At 57.4% G+C, this 19,279-nt stretch overlaps 1 protein-coding gene across 3 annotated transcripts in view; it reads right to left on the bottom strand.

The window, feature by feature from the left end:
* The window catches only part of COL5A1 (collagen type V alpha 1 chain), a 169,062-nt gene that overhangs the window by 70,734 nt on the left and 79,049 nt on the right, over positions 1-19,279 (bottom strand). For all 3 annotated transcript variants that reach the window (XM_046652521.1, XM_046652530.1, XM_046652540.1), the window contains exons 12-20: positions 11,709-11,783; positions 10,706-10,798; positions 9,399-9,455; positions 8,485-8,538; positions 8,069-8,122; positions 5,495-5,548; positions 3,765-3,818; positions 2,420-2,473; positions 692-736 (exon numbers count right to left, since the gene is read on the bottom strand). In XM_046652521.1, coding sequence (XP_046508477.1) covers positions 692-736; positions 2,420-2,473; positions 3,765-3,818; positions 5,495-5,548; positions 8,069-8,122; positions 8,485-8,538; positions 9,399-9,455; positions 10,706-10,798; positions 11,709-11,783 — 540 coding nt within the window. The remainder of the gene's footprint in view (positions 1-691; positions 737-2,419; positions 2,474-3,764; positions 3,819-5,494; positions 5,549-8,068; positions 8,123-8,484; positions 8,539-9,398; positions 9,456-10,705; positions 10,799-11,708; positions 11,784-19,279) is intronic.

Here is a 19,279-nt window from a genome sequence, read left to right as displayed (position 1 = left end):
CTACCATCATGGACCCTGGAGAATCACCATGATGGATCCTGGACACCCACCATGATGACCCTGGACACCCACCATGATGGACCTGGACACCCACCATGATGACCCTGGACACCCACCATGATGACCCTGGACACCCACCATGATGGACCCTGGACACCCACCATGATGGATCCTGGACACCTACCAGCATGGACCCTGGAGAATCACCATGATGGACCCTGGACACCCACCATGATGACCCTGGACACCCACCATGATGGATCCTAGACACCCACCATCATGGACCCTGGAGAATCATCATCATGGACCCTGGACACCCACCATCATGGACCCTGGACACGCACCATGATGGACCCTGGACACCCACCATTATGGACCCTGGACACCCACCATCATGGATCCTGGATACCTACCATGACCGTAGCCTGGAGTCCCAACCACAACCCTCAGGAGGTCTGAGCTTCCTCCCCTGGAGAAGGCTCGGACTGACTCCTTAGAGACGTCCTGCCAGCCTCCCCATGTGCTCTTCCTTTTCTTTCCAGGGAAATCCCCAGACTTGTCTCTGTTTCAAGGCTGAGCCCCTCTCTCATCTATGCTCCAAGTCAACCCCCAATTCTGCCGGGAGGCAGCCTCCTCCTGCAGCCTGTCATCGTGCTGAGGAGACAGCATCCCACCCGGTGAGCGGACTCACAGGTTCCCCGGGCAGCCCTCTGGGCCCGACTTCTCCATCGTCACCCTGTGAGGGAGAAAAGAGGCAGGAGTTTAGGGACAAGCTCTAAAGCCTGGACACCAGAGAGATGATTTTCCCTTCAGCAGTGCAGAAGGATCCTTTGGCCTGGGGCTGCCTCAGGGTATTGCCAGATCTACTAGTCCCTGTACCAGCAGGAAAAGCCCAGAACATTCTCACTCCCAGAGAGCTGCTAGGTGTGCAGCTGCTGCAGGGAAAAGGTGAGGTCTGGGGCCCTGGGACACTCTGCTCAGGAGCTCACAGACCACAGATCCAATGAGGGGAAAGCTGGGCAGAAAAATCACGTGATCAAAAGATCTGGCTACCTGGGTGGGTAAGGACAGAGAGGAATGAGAGAAAGATGGACAGAAACTAAACAAAGATAGATAGATAGATGATAGATGACAGATAGGCAGATAGATGATAGATAGATGATAAATGATAGACAGACAGGAATGTGAATGTTAGACGGGGGGCTGGGGCGGAATCTGAGAGAATCACCAGGTCCCCTGAGCCAGCCCCGAGGGAGCCCAATGTCTGCCAGGGTCCTAAACACAGCCGGGAGAGCAAACCAAGATGAGTCTTTCCTTCTGGCTCTAGAAGGAACTGCTGCCCTGGCTTGGCTGGTTCATGGTCAGGAGCTGCTTGTCAACACTCTGCTTCTCTCCATCAGTGCACTGCTCCCTCCTCCTCCCTTCACTACACATGCGCACACACACACATACAACACACCCTGTGCATGCACATGAACACACACTCATACACACAGCCATACCTGCACACAAATGCATGCATGCACATCGTGCATGCACACGAACACACACAGACATGCACACAGTCATGCCCACACACATAGCATGCACACACCTTATGCATGCACATACAAATGTATATAATGCATATAAGCATGCAGGCACGCACGTGTGTGCACACATACACACAGCAAATGCACACACCCATGCACATATGCATGCACACAGCCCTGCATGTACACACACACACAGGAGCACACACCTCCTCGGATTCTAGAAGCACACACACCTAGAGGGCCCCTCACTTTTTCCTCATCTTACACTGGACTGTGCTAAGGCCCAGAGAGGAGAAGCTGCCCTGACAATGCCACCTGAGGACAGACACGCTGCCGCAGCCTGCTTCCAATGCCCTGCCTGCTCTTCTTTCTCATTTCCCAGGGCTCCTCAACCTTCTCCCTAACCCCAGGGCAAAGATAGTCATTTTCTAGACCCTCCACCCTACTCCCCCCAGGTCCCCGAGCTGCACCACCCCGCCACCTCAGTCTGCGCCTCATTTGGACGAGATCAGCAGAGACATTGAGCTCAGGAGCTCTCTCGACATAGGCTCCTCCCAGGGTGACGGGGCGCCTGTCTCCCTGTCTCCTGCAGTTAGAGGCGCTCTTTCTGAGACCTGTGACAGGTGAAAGCCACTCCCGGATGCCGACCATCAGCAGGGCCCATAGAGTCAACATAAATGTTTTGATGTGCTTTTCTCAGGGGTTCTGTGCGGCCTGTGTCCCTACATCCCATCGCTCTGCCCTCAGGACCCTCTGCCCTGCACCCCCTCCACACACAGGCGGCCAGGCTCACTGCCACTGGTGTTTCAGGAACCGTTTTCCTGCCCAAACTCCCTGAGGAGATGGGCAGGCAGGTGTAGCCGGAGACCCGGTGGGATACGTACCCTTTCTCCGTCGTCTCCTGGAGGTCCTGGCGGGCCAGAGGGGCCAGGGTCACCCTAGGAAGCAACCAGGGTCAGTGTTAGCCACTCAGAGCAGGTCATGCACGGCTGTCTCGAGTCCCCCATTCTGTCCAGCTTGGAGACTGAAAATCCCAACCCTTCTGCAGACTTCCCTGGAGTCAGAGAAGACCCTTTGGGAGATGGCGCATGCTGACAGGACTGGGCTCGTGGCTGGGTGTAGGGACTCTCGCCCCAGGAACTCGGTCACCTGGAGGCAGGTTGCCCAGACTGGGCACCCAGCAGGGCTGGGCGGAAGCCTCAGACGCGGGGCGCCCCAGGACCCTGGGATGGGGTCTGAGCTACACCCTGCTGACTTCTCTGCATGAAGCTGGGGCATAACCCCAGCCCAGGACTGCCCCCAAGAAAGGGCCCCCGCCCCAGACTGTGAGCGCCGCCGTGAGGGATGGCACCGGTCTACCTCACACCCCTGCGTCTTCAGGCACGCACACAGTCGGTGCTCAATACATGCTCGTCAGTCAATCAAAGGGACTGGCCCTGACCCGGAGACTGCCTCTGCTCCAGCTCTCACATGATTGCCCTAGAATGTGTGGGAAGCTGCTGCAGCTAATTTGCAAAAGCCATTTCTCGAAGCTTCACGGGACATGATAGACAGACCTCACTGACCAAATCAACAAATGTGTGCATGTGTGTATACATGTGTGTACGCACGTGTGCACGTGTGTGTGTGAGTGTGCATGCACACACATGCACAGGCGCCTGCACGTCCAGAAGGTGCCAGAACACAAAAGCAGCATTGTCTACTTCAAAGACAACAGGGAGAGAACATCCAATGAGCTGCAAAGAGCCATCACATGGAGAACATCTCGAACACCATGAGAAAACCAGGGCGGGCGGCCGACTGTGCCACCACACACCCTCCTCAACAGGAGCAGCCACTCAGGACCATCCCAGCCTCCTAGAATCACCACTCAAGCGGTGCAAAGCATGCTCAGCAGCTCCTGAAACGGTAGCCATTTGGATTTCCGAAGGTGTGGGAGGCCCCATGAAACAGACAGAGGATTTCCCAAAGGAGCGGCTCACTCCTCACCCTTCATGCCCCTCGAGAGAGTGCACCCGCTGGCCCCTCCATCATGAGCTGCAGGGAAGAAACCCGCTTCCTTTGGCCTGATCTTCCACCAACAGAGACATCAGGCTGGCGTTCGTTCCCACTCCCCGACCGCTTTGGAACGGAGGGGACCTGACCCCACACAGGAAACCTAAGGCTGTCTGGAAGGGCCTCCCGAGAAACCCCTGTGGTGCCCGAATCCCTCAGAGAGGGGACACTTACCCTGTGGCCCTTCTCTCCCGGCAACCCAGCCAGGCCGTCGAAGCCGCGGTCACCCTGTGAGGACAGAGAGCTGCTCAGAGACCAGCCTGCACACGGCAGGGCTGCCCTTCTCTGAGCCATGGTTCCTGCAGTGTCCATGTCTCCGGGGCCCCTGAACCCCCACGTGGTGATCACCGGCCCACCCCTCACCACACATCAGGTCCACCATGCTGGGTCCATACTCTCAGCCTCTTTTCCCCCAAACACCAATACAAGCTATATACAGAGAGGTGGCCTTTGATGCAGAGCCTCGGTGGGACTGAGACCCGCGGTATTTCGGGTGACCACTGCATTGTTGGCATGTGCGTGTTTGCTGTCTGCCTGTCGTGCTCGTCTCTACGCTCTCAGGGCCAAGTGCAGCCCGGCACACGGTACATATTCAACCTCATCTGGCGGAGGGACGAGCGCTGGCTGTCTCTCAGGCATCCTGCTCCCGGGCCAGCCCTCCTTCTGCCACCCCAGCCTCTGCCTCCTGGGGCCCAGGACAGAGCCCTGACTCGGGGATGTTGCAGACCATGTGGGGTGAAGTTGAGGGTAGGCTAGTTCAGCTTTCAATCCTTCTGTTGTTGGAAGAAACCCACAGTCTACTGAGAGAGACTCATTAAGACTCTCTTCTCCTTCTGGCCCCAGGCCACTGAGGAGCAGGGCCTCTCATCAGCTCAGGACTCATGGGGAGCACCCGAAAGTTCACCCATGCCAGTTATTCAGTGAACAGCTGTAGAGGACACCTGGCCCACTTTTGGGGGGGCCCACTCTCCATTCCCCCTTCCAGATAACAGCTGCTGTCCCCCTCATGGTCTCCTCGTTAGAGAAGGTCAACATTTGCTCTGGCGACTTGTATGGCCTTGGACTAAAACTCCCCCAGAGCTGAGAAGGAAAGGTGGACCAAGAACGGGGAGCCGAGGGGAGGCCATAGTGAACCTCGGCGGCCGGGAGGCAAGAGGGCTCTGCCGATTTTGTTCCTGCACACACCTGAGCTCCCGCACGCACCCAACTGCAACGTCTATCCCACAATGCCGAGGAGCCCTGACACCCCAAATCTGGACAAGACTTCCTGCCCCATGGACTTACGACAACTTCACGGCCACACATTCTCCAGGTTGGCCCCGGTGTGTGTGATCTTGACGTCCGCACATGGATGAGTGATCTTCATAGCTGGGGTTCCAACCCCCCACTCACCACTCACTTGAAAGGAGCAAGTTTGCCCCCTATGCAAATTAGCTGCAATTGTCATGCTTGCTCATGAAACTCACCCCACCAACCCATCTTCATGTCAACATGCCAGAGAGACCGATACAAACAGAACCTTCCTCACCCCCAAGGTCCCACTCCCACATGGGTGCAAATGTCACAAGTCATTACTGTCATGCGCCACATAATGATGTTTCAGTCAGTGACGGACCACACACACAACAGCGGTCCCATAAGATTAGTACTACAAGCCCAGGTGTGTAAGAGGCTGTACCATCCAGGCTTATGTAAAAACACTCTGTGATGTTTGCACAATGACGAAATCGCCTAATGACCCATTTCTCAGAATGTACCCCCATCGTTAAGCGACACATGACTGTCCTTGTCATCATGATCATAGTCATCATATAACCAGGATGTTGGCGGCATCATCAACATGACAATAGCAATAATGGTGATCACAGCACCAGGACACCGGCAGGTGGTGAGTAGCAGCCTACCTTGGGGCCAGTTTGTCCAGGCATCCCTCTTGCTCCATCACTCCCAGCCCGCCCCTGAAACAGAGGAAGGCACATTGTCAGGACAAAGGAGTGGCCAGTTTACCAAGACCTCTGAGCAGTGGCTTCTTGTGAAACCAAGTGGAGAGTTCCACAGCCCTGTGCGGTCAGGCTGGTCCAGGGGCCCCAGACCCTGTGTGCTGGGGCTGCTGTCCACCTCATACATGCTTCTAGTCTTTCCAAGCCTCGCCATCTGCTAATGAACTGCTAATGAGGATTATGCCACCTGCCCCTCAGTGTTTGGAGATGGTGGCCTCGTGTGCCAGATGTGGCTGTCTTGGAGGAGAGAAATTAAGGAGCTGTGCCAGCTTGTGGGACTGTTAGCTTCGGATTCAGGAGAGAGCACGCCCCTGACACCACACGCAGCACGTTCCCTGTCCACCATCTGGAAGTCAAGTTAAAGACCAGGGAGCCACAGGGCAAGAGGGAGCAATCAGCCAGTTAGTCCAACTGATAAGAATGAAACAGAGGCCCAGAGCGGTGGCTCGTCTCACTAAGGCCACACAGCCACCCTGAGGCACAGTCTGGACAAGACATTCCACCCTTGTAGGCCACTCCCACGCCTAGTATGTCCAGCTAGGGAAATTGCCAAGGACAAGCCCGTGGTCCCCAGCTGACGCCATGGGGTTGAAGGACAGGGCCGGGACTGACCGGGGTCCACTCTCAAGGCCCCAGGATCACGAGAGGCGGGCCCCACCGGGCTCGAGGCCACCCGAACAGACAGAGGGACTCGGCTAGACGTCCACTCGCTAAGGAGGAACGTCAGCCAGCCGAGTATAAAGGGCTGGCCCAGACCAACAGCTTTGTCTTCTCTACGTCGCGTGTGCGCCTGGCCAAATGAGGCCATGACCCAGTGACTCACCGACAAGCAGAGGCAACATGGGGAGAGCAGCAGGTTTTGGTCTCAAAGTACAACAAAGACTATGAGGACAGCACCAGAGAAGCGCAGGGAAGAAAGAAGAGGGGGCTCCACACAGACCACAGGAGATGGTCTGTGCCCCCCAGGTTAAGGGTCACGAGGAGCTGCTGGAGAAGAAAAGTCACCTCAGAAAAGGCGCCCAAGCGGAGGACCAATGAGAGCCTCTCCTCAGATTCCCAAACACTTTCAGAAATCAAGGGAAATTCGTCGGAAAAGTTCACACGATGTCACAACATGACATGCCCAGCAAAACGTCCGCACGCTTCTATGACACAATGATGGGCTCCTTGCAGCCTGCTTGACAAAGAACTAGAGGCACAGACGTGCAGACCACTGCAAGCACCCCCCAGCTCCGGGCCCCTCGCCCGCCACCTCTTCTACTCCAGGGGAATCTTTGGGGAAAATGTCCTTCCTTAAAACACAGGCGTTGTCACGGCCCTGATGCCACTGAACTCTGCAATTAGTCACCTTACAAACCACTCCGCAAACCTTTCTCTTCTCAGTTTTTACCTTATCCTGACTGAGAAACCATTTCTGGAGAAACTTGACAATAAGCGTCCACGGAGATACACAAAAAAACAACAAAATAAAAGACTTTCGGAATCGGATCCGAGATCAACCACTTGTCGACCAAGAATTACCAGATTCCAGTGTTGGTGGCCATTTAGAATCATCTTGCCCAACCCCTGTCTGTGTCCAGATCTGCTCCACAGACATGTGGACCCGAGGCCTTGATGGGCCCACACGAGATAGCCGCACGTGCCTGGCTGGCCCTGCCGCCTCCCCCCCAGCTGCAGCTAACACGCAGGGCCAGAGGATCCAGAACCACCGAGCAATCGCTCGTTTTTGCCTTGTCTATTCTGAAACTAGAGCAGGAGCTGGTCGCCTAAGTGGACAACATTCCTGGAGGTTCACTCCTAAGCAAACACAACACGAGACCAAATTCTTTTTTCACTCACTCAAAACATGCACTGGTTGAACAGACCCACTTGTTAGAGCATGATGTGGGTTCATTCCGGTTTCCCCAGCTTGTCTGGGTGGCGTTCATTAATTTATATTAGTTTACAAACACAGGCCCTCTCGCAGGAGCCTTGGTTGCACGGAAACAAAGTAGTTCCATCCACTGTTTGGGAATTACATCCCAAGCCAAGAGTCCAGGTGGCTAGGAGAACAGAGCAGTGGGCCGGCCATTTCCCCCAAACTGAGGCCATTTCTGGAAAAGAGAGGCTGCCCCCAAAGACATGAGGCCCACTGATAACTCTGTCTTCTCAAACGCTTACTCCCAAAGGGCCTGGGAAATTGCCTTAATGAACAACGTTTGTTAAACAAAATCAACATGCTCAGGACAGAGGCCCCTGGCAGAGGCGGCTGAGCTGTCTCTGCCCTGGGACACAGCACCCACCTGGGCAGCTGGCTCGCCTCACTGCCCCGGGGAAGGGGACCCAGCCTCGGAGACAGACGCGCCCTTGGGAGGGGGAGAAGAGAAGGGAGTAAAGGGGCTTTCTGCAGCCCACTCATCATTAGGGGGCAAACCCACTGCAGATTCGGGCCCTTTGGTGACCCACCTGCCATCCATCACTGAGCCGCAAAATACTCACCCTTCTTCCGGGCTTTCCCGCCGGGCCAGGTGGGCCCTGCACACCACGGGGACCCTGTCCGGGATCAGAGGGCAAAGGGTCAGTGGCATTGTCTGTGTTTTTCAGAGGCAAAAGCAAAGCCTTATCCCCGTGCTTATCAACCTGCCCGTGGCTTGCCGTCCCAGCTGCCAAACGGTGGGCAGCACCCGGACAGCGCACAGTTTCTGCCGCCCTGAGTCGGGGCCCAGAACAGGGCAGCCAGCTTGCCCTGCCGCAGGCATCAGAGTGACCTCTGTTCCGCTGCCAGCTGTGCATAAAGCGACAGTTCCCACTAACTTCCTTGGGGAAATGCCGCATTTGGGCACCGCCGGGCAGGCAGTCACGACCTCCAGCGCACACAAGATGCCCCTTCAAAGAGCAAGGCGAGTGCGACGTACCTGAGGCCCCATGTCTCCTGGCTCGCCCTTCAAGCCTCCACTCCCGGGGGGGCCCTACGGAGACACGGTCTGGGTTAAAGATGCTCAGCACAGGAAGGCTGCAGGGGGTGGACAGCCCCGGGGGCAGGGCTGAGCTCTCTGCCTGGCCGGTGGAGCCAAGCCTGCCCACCCCGGACAAACCCGAGGGACAAGTGGTAACTTTTCAGCTGCATGGATGTCTTCCTAGTTTTGAATGAACTTCTGGACAGTGAGGGCACAAGCCACAAAGCTCACGACCATGTTTGTTTCTCTCTCTAGGATGAATATGACCACAGTCTGTCACAGCCCACATCTCAGGGCGATGTGTGTACATCCTCTGGGACCATGCAAGGCCCAGATGCGGGGACCAGCCCTGAGCCAGCGCCGATGTGGAAGGCACTGAACGCAGACCAAGTGGCTGAGCCCACTCCCTCCCAGGGAACAGGTGTGGGGGCACGGGATGTTTGCATCCTCCGTCTCCTTGCACTCTGTAAGCACCGCTCCCTCTCCCTGGAGATCCCACTTGCCCGCCCTGAGAGTGCCCGGTACACACCGCACATGGGGCTGGTGCGGGGGAGCCTGGGCATCCTAGGGCCACCCCCACACTGAAGCGGCCTGGCTTTGGAGACATGACTGTAAAGAATGATGATGCCAGAAAGAAAGAGGGTCGGAGCCCCGGGGCATGAGGCAAAATCACACAGCCAACCCCCTGGCCACCACAGGCCCCCCTCCTGCCCAGGCCCCCATCCCCGATGAGATGCCAGAGATGTAAATGGTGGTTGATGACACCTTAAAGTGTGTCCTCTCTGGGGTGAGCTTGGAGCCTAGAGGGCAGAGGGTGATGGGCTTTGGGGGCCACCTGCTCCCCACCACGCTCCCTCTGGCCAACGACTTACCATGGGGCCGGGTCTCCCCGTAAGACCCATCGGGCCAGCCGGCCCCCTCAATGCCAACTGCAAGAGAAAACAGGACACAGTCAGAAACGCTTGGCTGACTGGTCCTGACGGGCGAGATGCGGTCAGGTGGGAAGGGACTGACGTGAGAGGCGAGGACAGGAGCCTCTGGAGGAGGAGTCAGATCGAGCCAAGACCCAGCCAACCACAGACGGCACGGAGCAGGAGGAGGTGAAGCCAGGTGGGGGCCCACTCTCCAGCCCCCTGAGGACCTTCCCCGAGCCCACGCCCGCACCTGCCCTCAGCCCTTCACCCTCGGCAGCTGGAAATGCGGCCTCCTTTTCTGGGCCTGGACGGGGAGTACTTTGTATGTGGGCGCTCATGCTGAAGAACATTTTACTTCCCACAGGAGGAAACTCCAGCATCTGCCGGGGGCTCGGGAGCTATCTGGGGGCCCTCCTAGGGTGAACTAAGCAAGCCCCAGAAGAGGCAGCTGTCAGAGCAACAGCCACACGGACCCCACACGACACCTGCCCACCTATACGGCCCTTGGCTCTCTGTCCCCCAGGCCCCGCCTGGAGGACAGGAGGCCCCCACTTGCCACAGCTCAGTTCAACCTGCTTTCTTCAAGAACCTCAGTTCTGCCCCCGTTGTATGACTCCACTTCCCCCGCACGGTGCCATTTAAATTTTGGAAGATTTTTTTGCCTTATAAAATCTTCTTATAAGCCCATCACCCACTTGGATTCAATTAAAATGCATACAGATTAAAAGGCCAGCCAGGCAGGCTGGGTCAATAAATCCAGAGGCAGGTAATGGAGTTTGATATGCACTGTATTGCATCACGCGGGCCATTTGTCCCATTGCAACAGCTCGACACTTAAACGTCCTGCAATTAGCCGTGCATGCTGATCACTAACATCTACTCTGCTGCGCCAGGGCCGCATAAATATTGCTAAACAAGGGGTTCCCTAGCAGCTCCTTGCGATGCCCTATTAAGGGCGTGCCACTGAAGGATCACCCTCCTCACTCTGCCGGTGGCGATGGCTCTTATCACCGGCAATCAGCAATCTGGAGCCTCATCAATTAAAAACGCAATTCGCTAATCAGCTAATCTGCCAAGAGCAGAGAGCTAGGGAGGCAAACGCTCCTCGGGGTCCCCGGGTGAGCAAGGGGCTCTGGGGCCCACAGGCTCTCTCTCTGAGGTGTGCAGCTCGGCCAGACCCCATCATAGGGACCACTCCCCTGGGCCTGCTGCAGAATGGTGGGCTCTGTCCCCTCCCCGCCCCCTGGGGCCCAGGCACCACTCACCCGGGCCTGCTGCAGAATGGCTTGAGCTTGGGACTCCTGGGCTGAGACCATGGGGCCTTTGGAGCCCGCATCGCCGCCCCCTCCGAAGCGGAACTGTGGGTATAAGATAAGGGTCACCAAGGGTGCACCAACATGGGTGCCCCCGCTGGACCCCAGGGCCAAGGTGGCACCCATCAGCCTCTTTGGTGGCAGCAGAGCCTCGGAGGGTCTGGTTGGGCAGCTTCTAGCCCCAGAGTCCCTCTCTGCACACGCCACCCTACTCTGCCGGCTCAGAGCTGCCCCAGCCCCACCTGCCAATTTCAGCCATGGGCCTCCTGGGGATCCTCCCTCTGTTCAGAAAGCCCTTTCCAGCACCTGCAGCAACTCATCCTGAGACCCTATGGCCCCTATTTATTGCAAGGAAAATACAAAGGCCCAATGCCAATGCCTGCCCTGAGGAGGCCTCGCACGGATGCTCCTGGTCCATGCAGGGTCTCCCTGAGCTGTGCACAGCCTCCCGGGCATCAGAGGCAGGCAGTGGGGGCTCACGGGAAAACTGACATCAGCCAGAAGACTGACGTCCAGACCAGCACTCCACTTAGTCGCCCTCCCAGGCCTGGGCTCCCTGTGAAGGAGATGGCCCCGTGACATTCACCTATAAGGTCACGGGCAGGTCAGGCCTAAGGAGGGACCAGCTGGCAGCATGCCCACTCTGGGGTGCGAGTGGTGACGGTGGGTGTTTGACAAAGGAGGCCAAAGCCACACAGCTTTCCTTCAGAGAGCCAGAACTCGATTCCCTCTCAGATGGGCCAGCCCTGGATGCCGGTGGACAGATGGAGACCTTGACCACACTGTCCACTCTGCTGCGTCTGTGGAATATCCCCGAAGAAGCCTATTTCTACGGGACGGCTGGCCCAAGTTGGGGCAAGTCTGTGGCCAGGAGATTGCCCCCCTTGGAAATACCCCAGGGCCCACTCCCCATCACGTTTTGAGCCCACCCACCCCCACAACCTCGGACACTCACAGGCAGCATGAGCATGGTTCCAGGAGGGCCGGGTAGCCCATCAGCACCCGGAAGGCCTGGGCGTCCAGGGGGACCCTGTGAACAGATGGGCCAAGAGAGCTGGGTCAGAGTGCACAAGCACAGAGCTGGGCTGTGGCGGGATGAGGGGGTTGGGAAATACACTGGACAGGCACAGAACAATGCAAGACCCTGTGGCATGGACTGTTCCAGAACCCAAGCCCAGAGAAGGGATGGGCGTCGCTGGGGGCTGAGGATGAGGAAAGGCTCCTGGGGGAAAGGGATGAGGAAGGAGCTAGATCCAGAGGAATTCAGAGGGACGGGAAGGCAGGGGATCGCAATCCGCAAGGGCAGAGGTGAGTCTCCAGGAGGCGGGCAGGGGTGGAGTCAGGGCTGCCACCATCCCAGGAGCGGCCCTTTGAGTCTCCAGCCAAGCAGGCGGGGCAGCCCAGAGGAGGCCCCCACTGGCCACTCAGAGGCCCACTCCCCTTGCGCCGCCAGTGAGATGCCGCTCCCCATCCGCCCCCCAGTTGCGCACACAGCTGCTCAGACAGACGGGTCCAAGTGCCCGCTTGCTTGCACAGACACGAGGGACCCGAGTAAGCAGGAGGACCATCCACGGGAACACAACTCCTCTCGAGCAATTTCTAGAACCTGTTTGTACAGAGATGATGCTACACCCTCCACAAATTCTGCTCATCTGGTCCCTAAAGCAGGTCCCAGACAGACATCCCTCGACAGATTCCCTGGAGTGACTCTGGCCAGCTTCAGGACCATATGCGTGTAAAACTAGTGACACAGTTTATTTTCAAAACCTGTTTTACCACTCGGCTTTTTCCCTAATTCAGGCAGACCCCCAGCCAGCTTGTGGCGGACGAGGCTTGTCCGGTGCATAGATGGAAGTTCTCCGTCCTCGAGACTCCAAGGGGCCACACTGCGGTGTCACTGACGGCTGCCAGCTCGTCTTCTGCACCGACAGCAGGCACACTCCAGCGAGCCAGCCAACGCCACCGCAGCTCGATGCTCGCAGCGCGGAAACACGAGACGGATTCTGATTCCTGGCCAAGAAGACCAAGAACCTGGTGGTTTTCCTGGCACTTATCCAGAAGGGTGTGGAGCCGTCTGGGCCTGAACTAACACTTGCCTGTCTTTTCTTCGGTAGTTACGGTAGCCTCTCCTTATCCGAGGTTTCAGTTATCTTGGAAGATAAAAACTTGTTTAGAAGAGAAAAATCCAGAACATGCTTTGCTGCCCAGGTTTCCTCTTGGGATCCAATGCCAAGAGCTGCTCAGCGCTGAGTTTCCTGCCTCAGAGTGGATCCCAAATCCAACGGTGACTTAAAACCTAGGGTCCATGTCTCCCAAGGACAGACGCGTCCACGTGGTGTCCACGTGGTGTCCGTGCATGTGTCTGGCGCTGGAAGCCAGGGCAGCCCCTCATCCGCTGTTCCATCCTCAGAGAGCCTCATCTCAGCATCCCTCCTCTTGCTCCTTCCAAGGCACAGAGGTGAGAATTCAGCCTCGGGGGCTGTGAGCGCAGTTTCACCCTTGCAAGGGGGCACTTCCTCTCAACTGCAGCCAGAACGATTCTAAGAGCGTGACAGCAGATGAACAACAAAAACCTGGAAACCCTGGAAGAAAGGGACGGTTTGGAGGAGAAAAGTCACCCCCATGGGTCCTTCCGATGTTTCAAAATTTGTCCTGAGTCCTGCATCGCCGCTCAGCTGAACCCGCATTTCCTGCAGCTTGATGAAACTGTCAGTAAACCTTTGCCAAGCACCGAGGTGTGTAACAGAAAGACCGTCCCCTGGGCTGGAAGATGGGGCTCCCTCAAAGCCGCCGCCCCACTTTTCAGGACGTTGAACTCGGGCTAATGATGTGGCTGGTTCTCTGTTACTCAGCCTGCGTCAGACTCCGAGGGACGCTCCAGCAGTCCGGTGGGGAGGTCGTGAGGACCTCACTCCACTCCAGCCTTCGGGTTAGAGGTCAAGCAAGAAATGCTGCCTGGCCTTCATGCATTTTTCTGTATTACTTGACCAGCTGGCCCCCGAATCAGTGGGGGCCAATTAACTTGGTAAAATAGAAATGTTTAAGGCACAGCAGGCAGAGTGGGGCTGTCACACCCAGACCAGGTGGAGAAGGGGGGCTCCCACCTCACACTGAGGAGTCACTGCTGTTTAATGAGGGGTTTGTCCGAGGCCGCCCTGGCGTCGTTCTGGCCCGGAGATGAAGGGCAGTGCTCGGACCCTGGGCAAAGCGGCCATCGGCTGTGGCGGCAGCTTCAGACCAGAAGCTGAACCCACGAGCCCTCGGCTCAGCATCAGGTGAGAGGCACCGGGCCCACCTCCAGGCCGAGACATGGGCTGAAGTAGTAAGCAGAAGCCTGAGCCATTTCTCATACTAAAGACAGTGGGGTGCGGGGGACCCCGAAGACCAGAGGAGTCTTTACGCTGAGATATTTTACCCTATGCTCTTACAAAGACCCAGAAAAGGAGAGAGCGTGGCATGAATCCCTCTAGAGCCTCAACATGCAGTGGTTTTTCCGTTTTAGCTCAGCTCCCGTGCAATTACAGCTCCGGAGTGGCCAGCAAAGCTCTTAGTGGTCACTTCTCGCTGCAGATCTGAAAACCGGGCTCAGCGACTGCGCCTGCGGCTGGCGCCAGAGCCTCGAATGAAGCTGCCAACATTTGCCCACGCACCCCACCCGACCCGCCCACCTCGGCCAGCCCTGGAGCAGACGGGAGTCCGCGCTGCCCTCACTGAGGTTTTCCAAGCCCTGGATGGCAGACACACGGGCGGGGGCCACTGAGGCCTGTGTCTATGTTCAGCCCTGTCCCCGCTCTCAAGAGGAGCCTCGCCCCGTGTGCCCCTAATATGAAAGAGGGTCCTTCTGACTTCCAGGGGGCTCAAGAGATGAAGAAGAGGCCCAGACTCAAGCTTTGACGTCTCACAGAGACGGACGATCGAGTCATGGACAGGACGAGGCTCCATCAGACTCAGAGAAGGGCTGCGTCACCGCGGCTTGTCGCCAGGACATCACAGAGACACCCAGCTACGCGGAGCCTATGAACAGCCTTGTGTCGGGGGTTGAATGGTGGCCCCATAAAGGACAGGATCTGAATTCTCAGCAGCTCTCAGATGGAGAGAAGGGACCGCACGCCCTGCCCCCGGGAGGAGGGGAGACAGAAAAACCAGTGAACCCTGCGCTGCAGCCTGCGTGACCGTCACTCACAGCGGCCTTTCTCGAAGCGTTCCTCCAGGCCGGGCAGCAGGAGACAAGCACCGGCGGACTCTACCTCTTGGTCAAGTCGCCAGGGACCTGGCCTGTGTCTGCTCCCTTGGCCCTGGGCGTAATCCAGCCAGCCAGGAGGGAAAGTGGTGACACGGCAGGGCATGGTTCCCAGGCGGATCCTGGGGAGACAACATCGGCACCTACGGACCATGCTTTCTAGAGTGTGGGCTAGGAACCGCTGTTCTTCAGGGCATGGCTTCCAAGCCTTTGAAAGCACAGAAAATGCACTCACACGAGATCCCAGGGATGTCCAGCCCTGGAAACACAAGGAGCCCCACCAAAGGGGAGGACGGCTGGTGGAACAGGCCAGGCAGGTCATTCCTGCGGGCCCCATGGGCACCCAGCGGCCACTGGCGGGTGTGGGCCTCCCCTGCTGCTCCCGCCCTGAGGGTATTAAGTGCATCGGTTCTGCAGGGAGGGAGGCACCCCTGTGGGAAAGGGCCTCCACATAGCCGTGAAGCATCTTGGAAGGAAACCTGCATACTGAACCCCTGAGGCTTCCAGGAGCACCCAGGCCTTAATGGGGGGGGACCTTCCCCCTCAGCCATCCACAGACCCAACAGCACCGAGGATTGCTTTAACAGAAAATAGTTAAGTCTGTCACAAATGGAAAGACTGTGCACAACCTACCCCGAGGGTCACAGGTCACGGAGGCCAGCCCACCCCAGCTGGAACCCCTGGGAGTCCATTAGAAGGGAAATAGGCTTCTTTCTAACAGAAAACTTTAAAGTGTCAGGAGTTTCTTAGCCACAGCGCCCCCTAAAATGCAGCCGGATCCACTGTGACTTCAGGTGGCATTCACAGAGCTGCCCGGAGACAGAGGAGCGCCGGAAGCAGGCAGCTCTCAGACAGGTGCGTGGGGAAGGGCAGGGATTCACGCAAAGACGCTCTGGCCACACACCCTTCCTGAGTACCAGCTCTGGGCCACACACCCTGCTGGACATGGGGGTGCCAGTGACAGCACAGAGCAGCTCCCTGCCTTCCAGGTGTTTCCATCGAGGCCAGCGGGTACAGGTCTCAGGCCCCGGCAGCCCTGGGAGTCCACAGAAGGCAGGCGGGCCCCAATCTTTAACGGTGCGCCCCACCGGCTCCCCCACCAGCTCCTCCACCTGCTCAGCGTAGCCCCGGGCAGGGCTCTGTGGGGCAGGTGATGCTCAGCACCCGGTCTCTGCTGCTATCCAATCACCGGGAACGTTCACAGACGTTGATGGTGAATTGAGAATGCACAGCCCCAGGGATTTCAGACCCACTGAAGTCTGTCGACAATATCCCAGGAAGGCCCAAAGAGCCAGGAATCCACGAAAATGCACCAGCAAGAGGCACAGATGCCAGACCTCACAGAATCGATGCTGGCGAGGGGCTCTGGAAGACCACCAGCCCTGGGTGGCTCAGGCAGCTCCCTCGGGACGCCCAGCTCTCTCTCGTCTTTGGTTTTCCTCTGAGCCTCAGTGAAAGAAGCGGGAGAGGAGATCAATCCCAGCTCTGCTCCGTCTCCCGTTAACGAGTCCCCTCGCCCACCCTGGGCCTGCCCATCTGTCAACTCCGGGGCTCAGGCCCTTCCCAACTCTGACACTGTCCCAGAGCAAGAAAGCATTTGAGGAGCGAGCAGCCAAGAGGTGGCACAGAACACAGGTCCAAGGAGGCCAGCCGGAAAAGTGGGCAGCCTGGGGCACGAGAGCAGGAGACGGAAGCGGCCACAGGGTCTGGTCCAGCAGAAGCATGGGGCTGGCTGGGCTGGAGTGGGTGGTCAGGGCAGGAGTTAGAACGTCTGCCCCAACGTGATGCCTGTGGGCACAGGGTCAGGCTCACAGCCACCTGCCCGCAGCTGCCCTGGGTATGCCCACTGCATCCACGGCACAGGGAGGGGGACGCGAGGAGAAGCGCAGGTGTGGGGAACTTCAAGGAACTCACCGTCCAGTTAGGAAAAAAGGCTCAAAGAAAGGAAGGTTAGACAACAAGATGCAATCAGGAATTAGACATGGGAAGGACGGCAGAGTCCCAGGATGGTGGGGCTGGGGCAGGAGGAGGGCAGGATCCTTCCAGATCACCCAGTGAAAAGCTCTCACGTACAATGAGGCCGAGCAGGTGAAGAGGCTCAGAACATGCCACCCCCAAACACGCCACTTTGGCAGAAGGATTATTTTGAGCTGAAGGCAACTGAGAAGCAACAGATGGAGGGCAAGTTCTCTGCCCTCCCCTTCTCTGCCTAAAAGCGGGGCACGCGCTTCCCCTTGTGACGGTGGCATGAATTCTCCACCACCCCAACCTAGATCAGGAGGCAGAGAGCGACCCTACTCACTGGAACCAGAGAGCCAGCACTGAGAAGACTGTGTGTGCACAGACCTTACTGCAATGACCCTTATCCTCCATTAGTTTCCCCCATATGCTTTCTAGTTACTTCTCCACGATTTATTGCCCTTCGTTAAAATGGTATAGAATCTAACTGCTTCTCTGGGTTTTCACTTCTTTTCTGCGAAGCCCCTGAATATGTAAAATTAAAAATATTAACAAAATTCTATGCCTTTTCTCCTGTTAATCTGTCTTTTGCCAATTTAATTCGCAGGCCCCAATTGTTAAGCCTAAGAGGGTGGAGGAAAAGTTTTTCCTTCCCTACACAGGGATTCTGAGGCCACCCTACTGGCAGGTGGCAGTGTAGGATCCAGACTCTGCATCCAGGGTCCTTTCACAGCTCATTGGCAGATGCCCAGGAGATCTGGTCACTGAGGGGATGCTGAGATGTGAGCGGGGTCAACTTCCTAGACAAGGCTGGCTTAAGCAGGGCTCAGAGGGGTGGTCACTGCTCAGCTCCTACAGTCAGCCCCCCTCCCCCGGGGGAGGACTTGGTTTCTCTGCTGACCCCATCCCCGGTCCTTCTGCTCCTGGACCCTGGCTTGAACTGAAGAGACACCAGTTGCTTAAAGCAATGACCTTCCACTGTCAGGGGCCTTGGCTCCTCCAGCAGAGCTGCTGGCTCAGGCCGCAGTGCACAGGCACAGGCAGGGCCACCCCCCACTGGCCCTGAGCCAGGCTCAGCCCGAAGGCAGGGACCAGGTAGAGAAGTGTCCCTCTGGTTTGTAAATATTTAGACGTTCAGTGCTGGACCAGTCCTAGTACTGTGGGGACTCAGTGACCATCTGTGTGATGGGTGGACAGATGGACACTCGGAGCAACCCTGAGGCTGACGGAGGTCAGTCGATATCCGTGCACACTGAGAACAGCGTCCTATCCCACATCTAAGAGAGTAAACAACGTCTGCTCTGCCATGGGGTCCTCTCTCGGTGACGTCTGGACTCAGTCAATCTCGTGGGTCCATCTGATGACAGCTCTGTGGGGGGACGTGGCCGTCGCCCCATCTCACACAGATCTTCAGGAAAAGGGCCTCCGGAGCGAGCTGGGTCAGAGACGGCAGCCCGCTGCAGAGCTTTGCTGGTCCTGGGGTGAGGGGAGAACAGTGGCCCCCCACCTGCTTGTCTAGAATTTCAACTATGGCAGAGAGGGGAGCGGCATGCTGCCAAGACAGGGCAGTGTGGGAAGGCCAAGGCTTCCAGGGGCCCCTGGGTCCCCTGGCCGCCTACTCTGCACCCACAAAGCCACCAGCCCTAGAGAAACACCGTAATGGAGAAGCTGATCTGATTGCTCTCTGAGATCATCCAGCCACGAGAAACGAGGACAGCCCCTCCTTCTCCCACTGCCGACCCACGCTGTTCAGTCTGAAAGGTCACCCTCCATACACCTGCTCTGTCTGCGGGCATCCGACCACATGGCCCTGAGCACCGCTCCAAAGCCCCCAGTGCCTGACAGACAAGACCCCCACGGACTCCCCACCGCACTGCCTCGGAAGCAGACCCCAGCCACCTTTCCACAGGACCCCACCCAGCGGGCACCCATCCACCCACCCAAAAACTGCAAGGTCTGTATCTGCTCTGGGCAGTGTGCCAGGCCCTGGGGATAAACGTCCACTAAGACACACACATGCCCTAGTTTCTCTCATCTACAACCTAGCCATCCGATTACTAGCTCTTAACCTGGCTGTGCTCACATCAATATTCATTCCAGCAGCAGGAAAAATGAAAAGAAAGAAAAAGAAAAAAGCCAAGCCATTCAAGAACCCACAGGCTGCAATGCCCCAAAGCCCCACTAGGTGTCAGGACACAATTGCAGGGTGCCGGGTGCAGCCCTCCTGGATCCTGCAGCAACCCAGGGCATGTCTCCTTGACCAGGGCAACCTCAGGACGCAACCCATTGACCAGGGCAACCCCGGGACTTGTCCCTTTGACCAGGGC

Source organism: Equus quagga, chromosome 1, assembly GCF_021613505.1.
Source record: "Equus quagga isolate Etosha38 chromosome 1, UCLA_HA_Equagga_1.0, whole genome shotgun sequence".
Classification (NCBI taxonomy): domain Eukaryota; kingdom Metazoa; phylum Chordata; class Mammalia; order Perissodactyla; family Equidae; genus Equus; species Equus quagga.
This window is presented reverse-complemented; position numbering and strand designations above follow the sequence as displayed.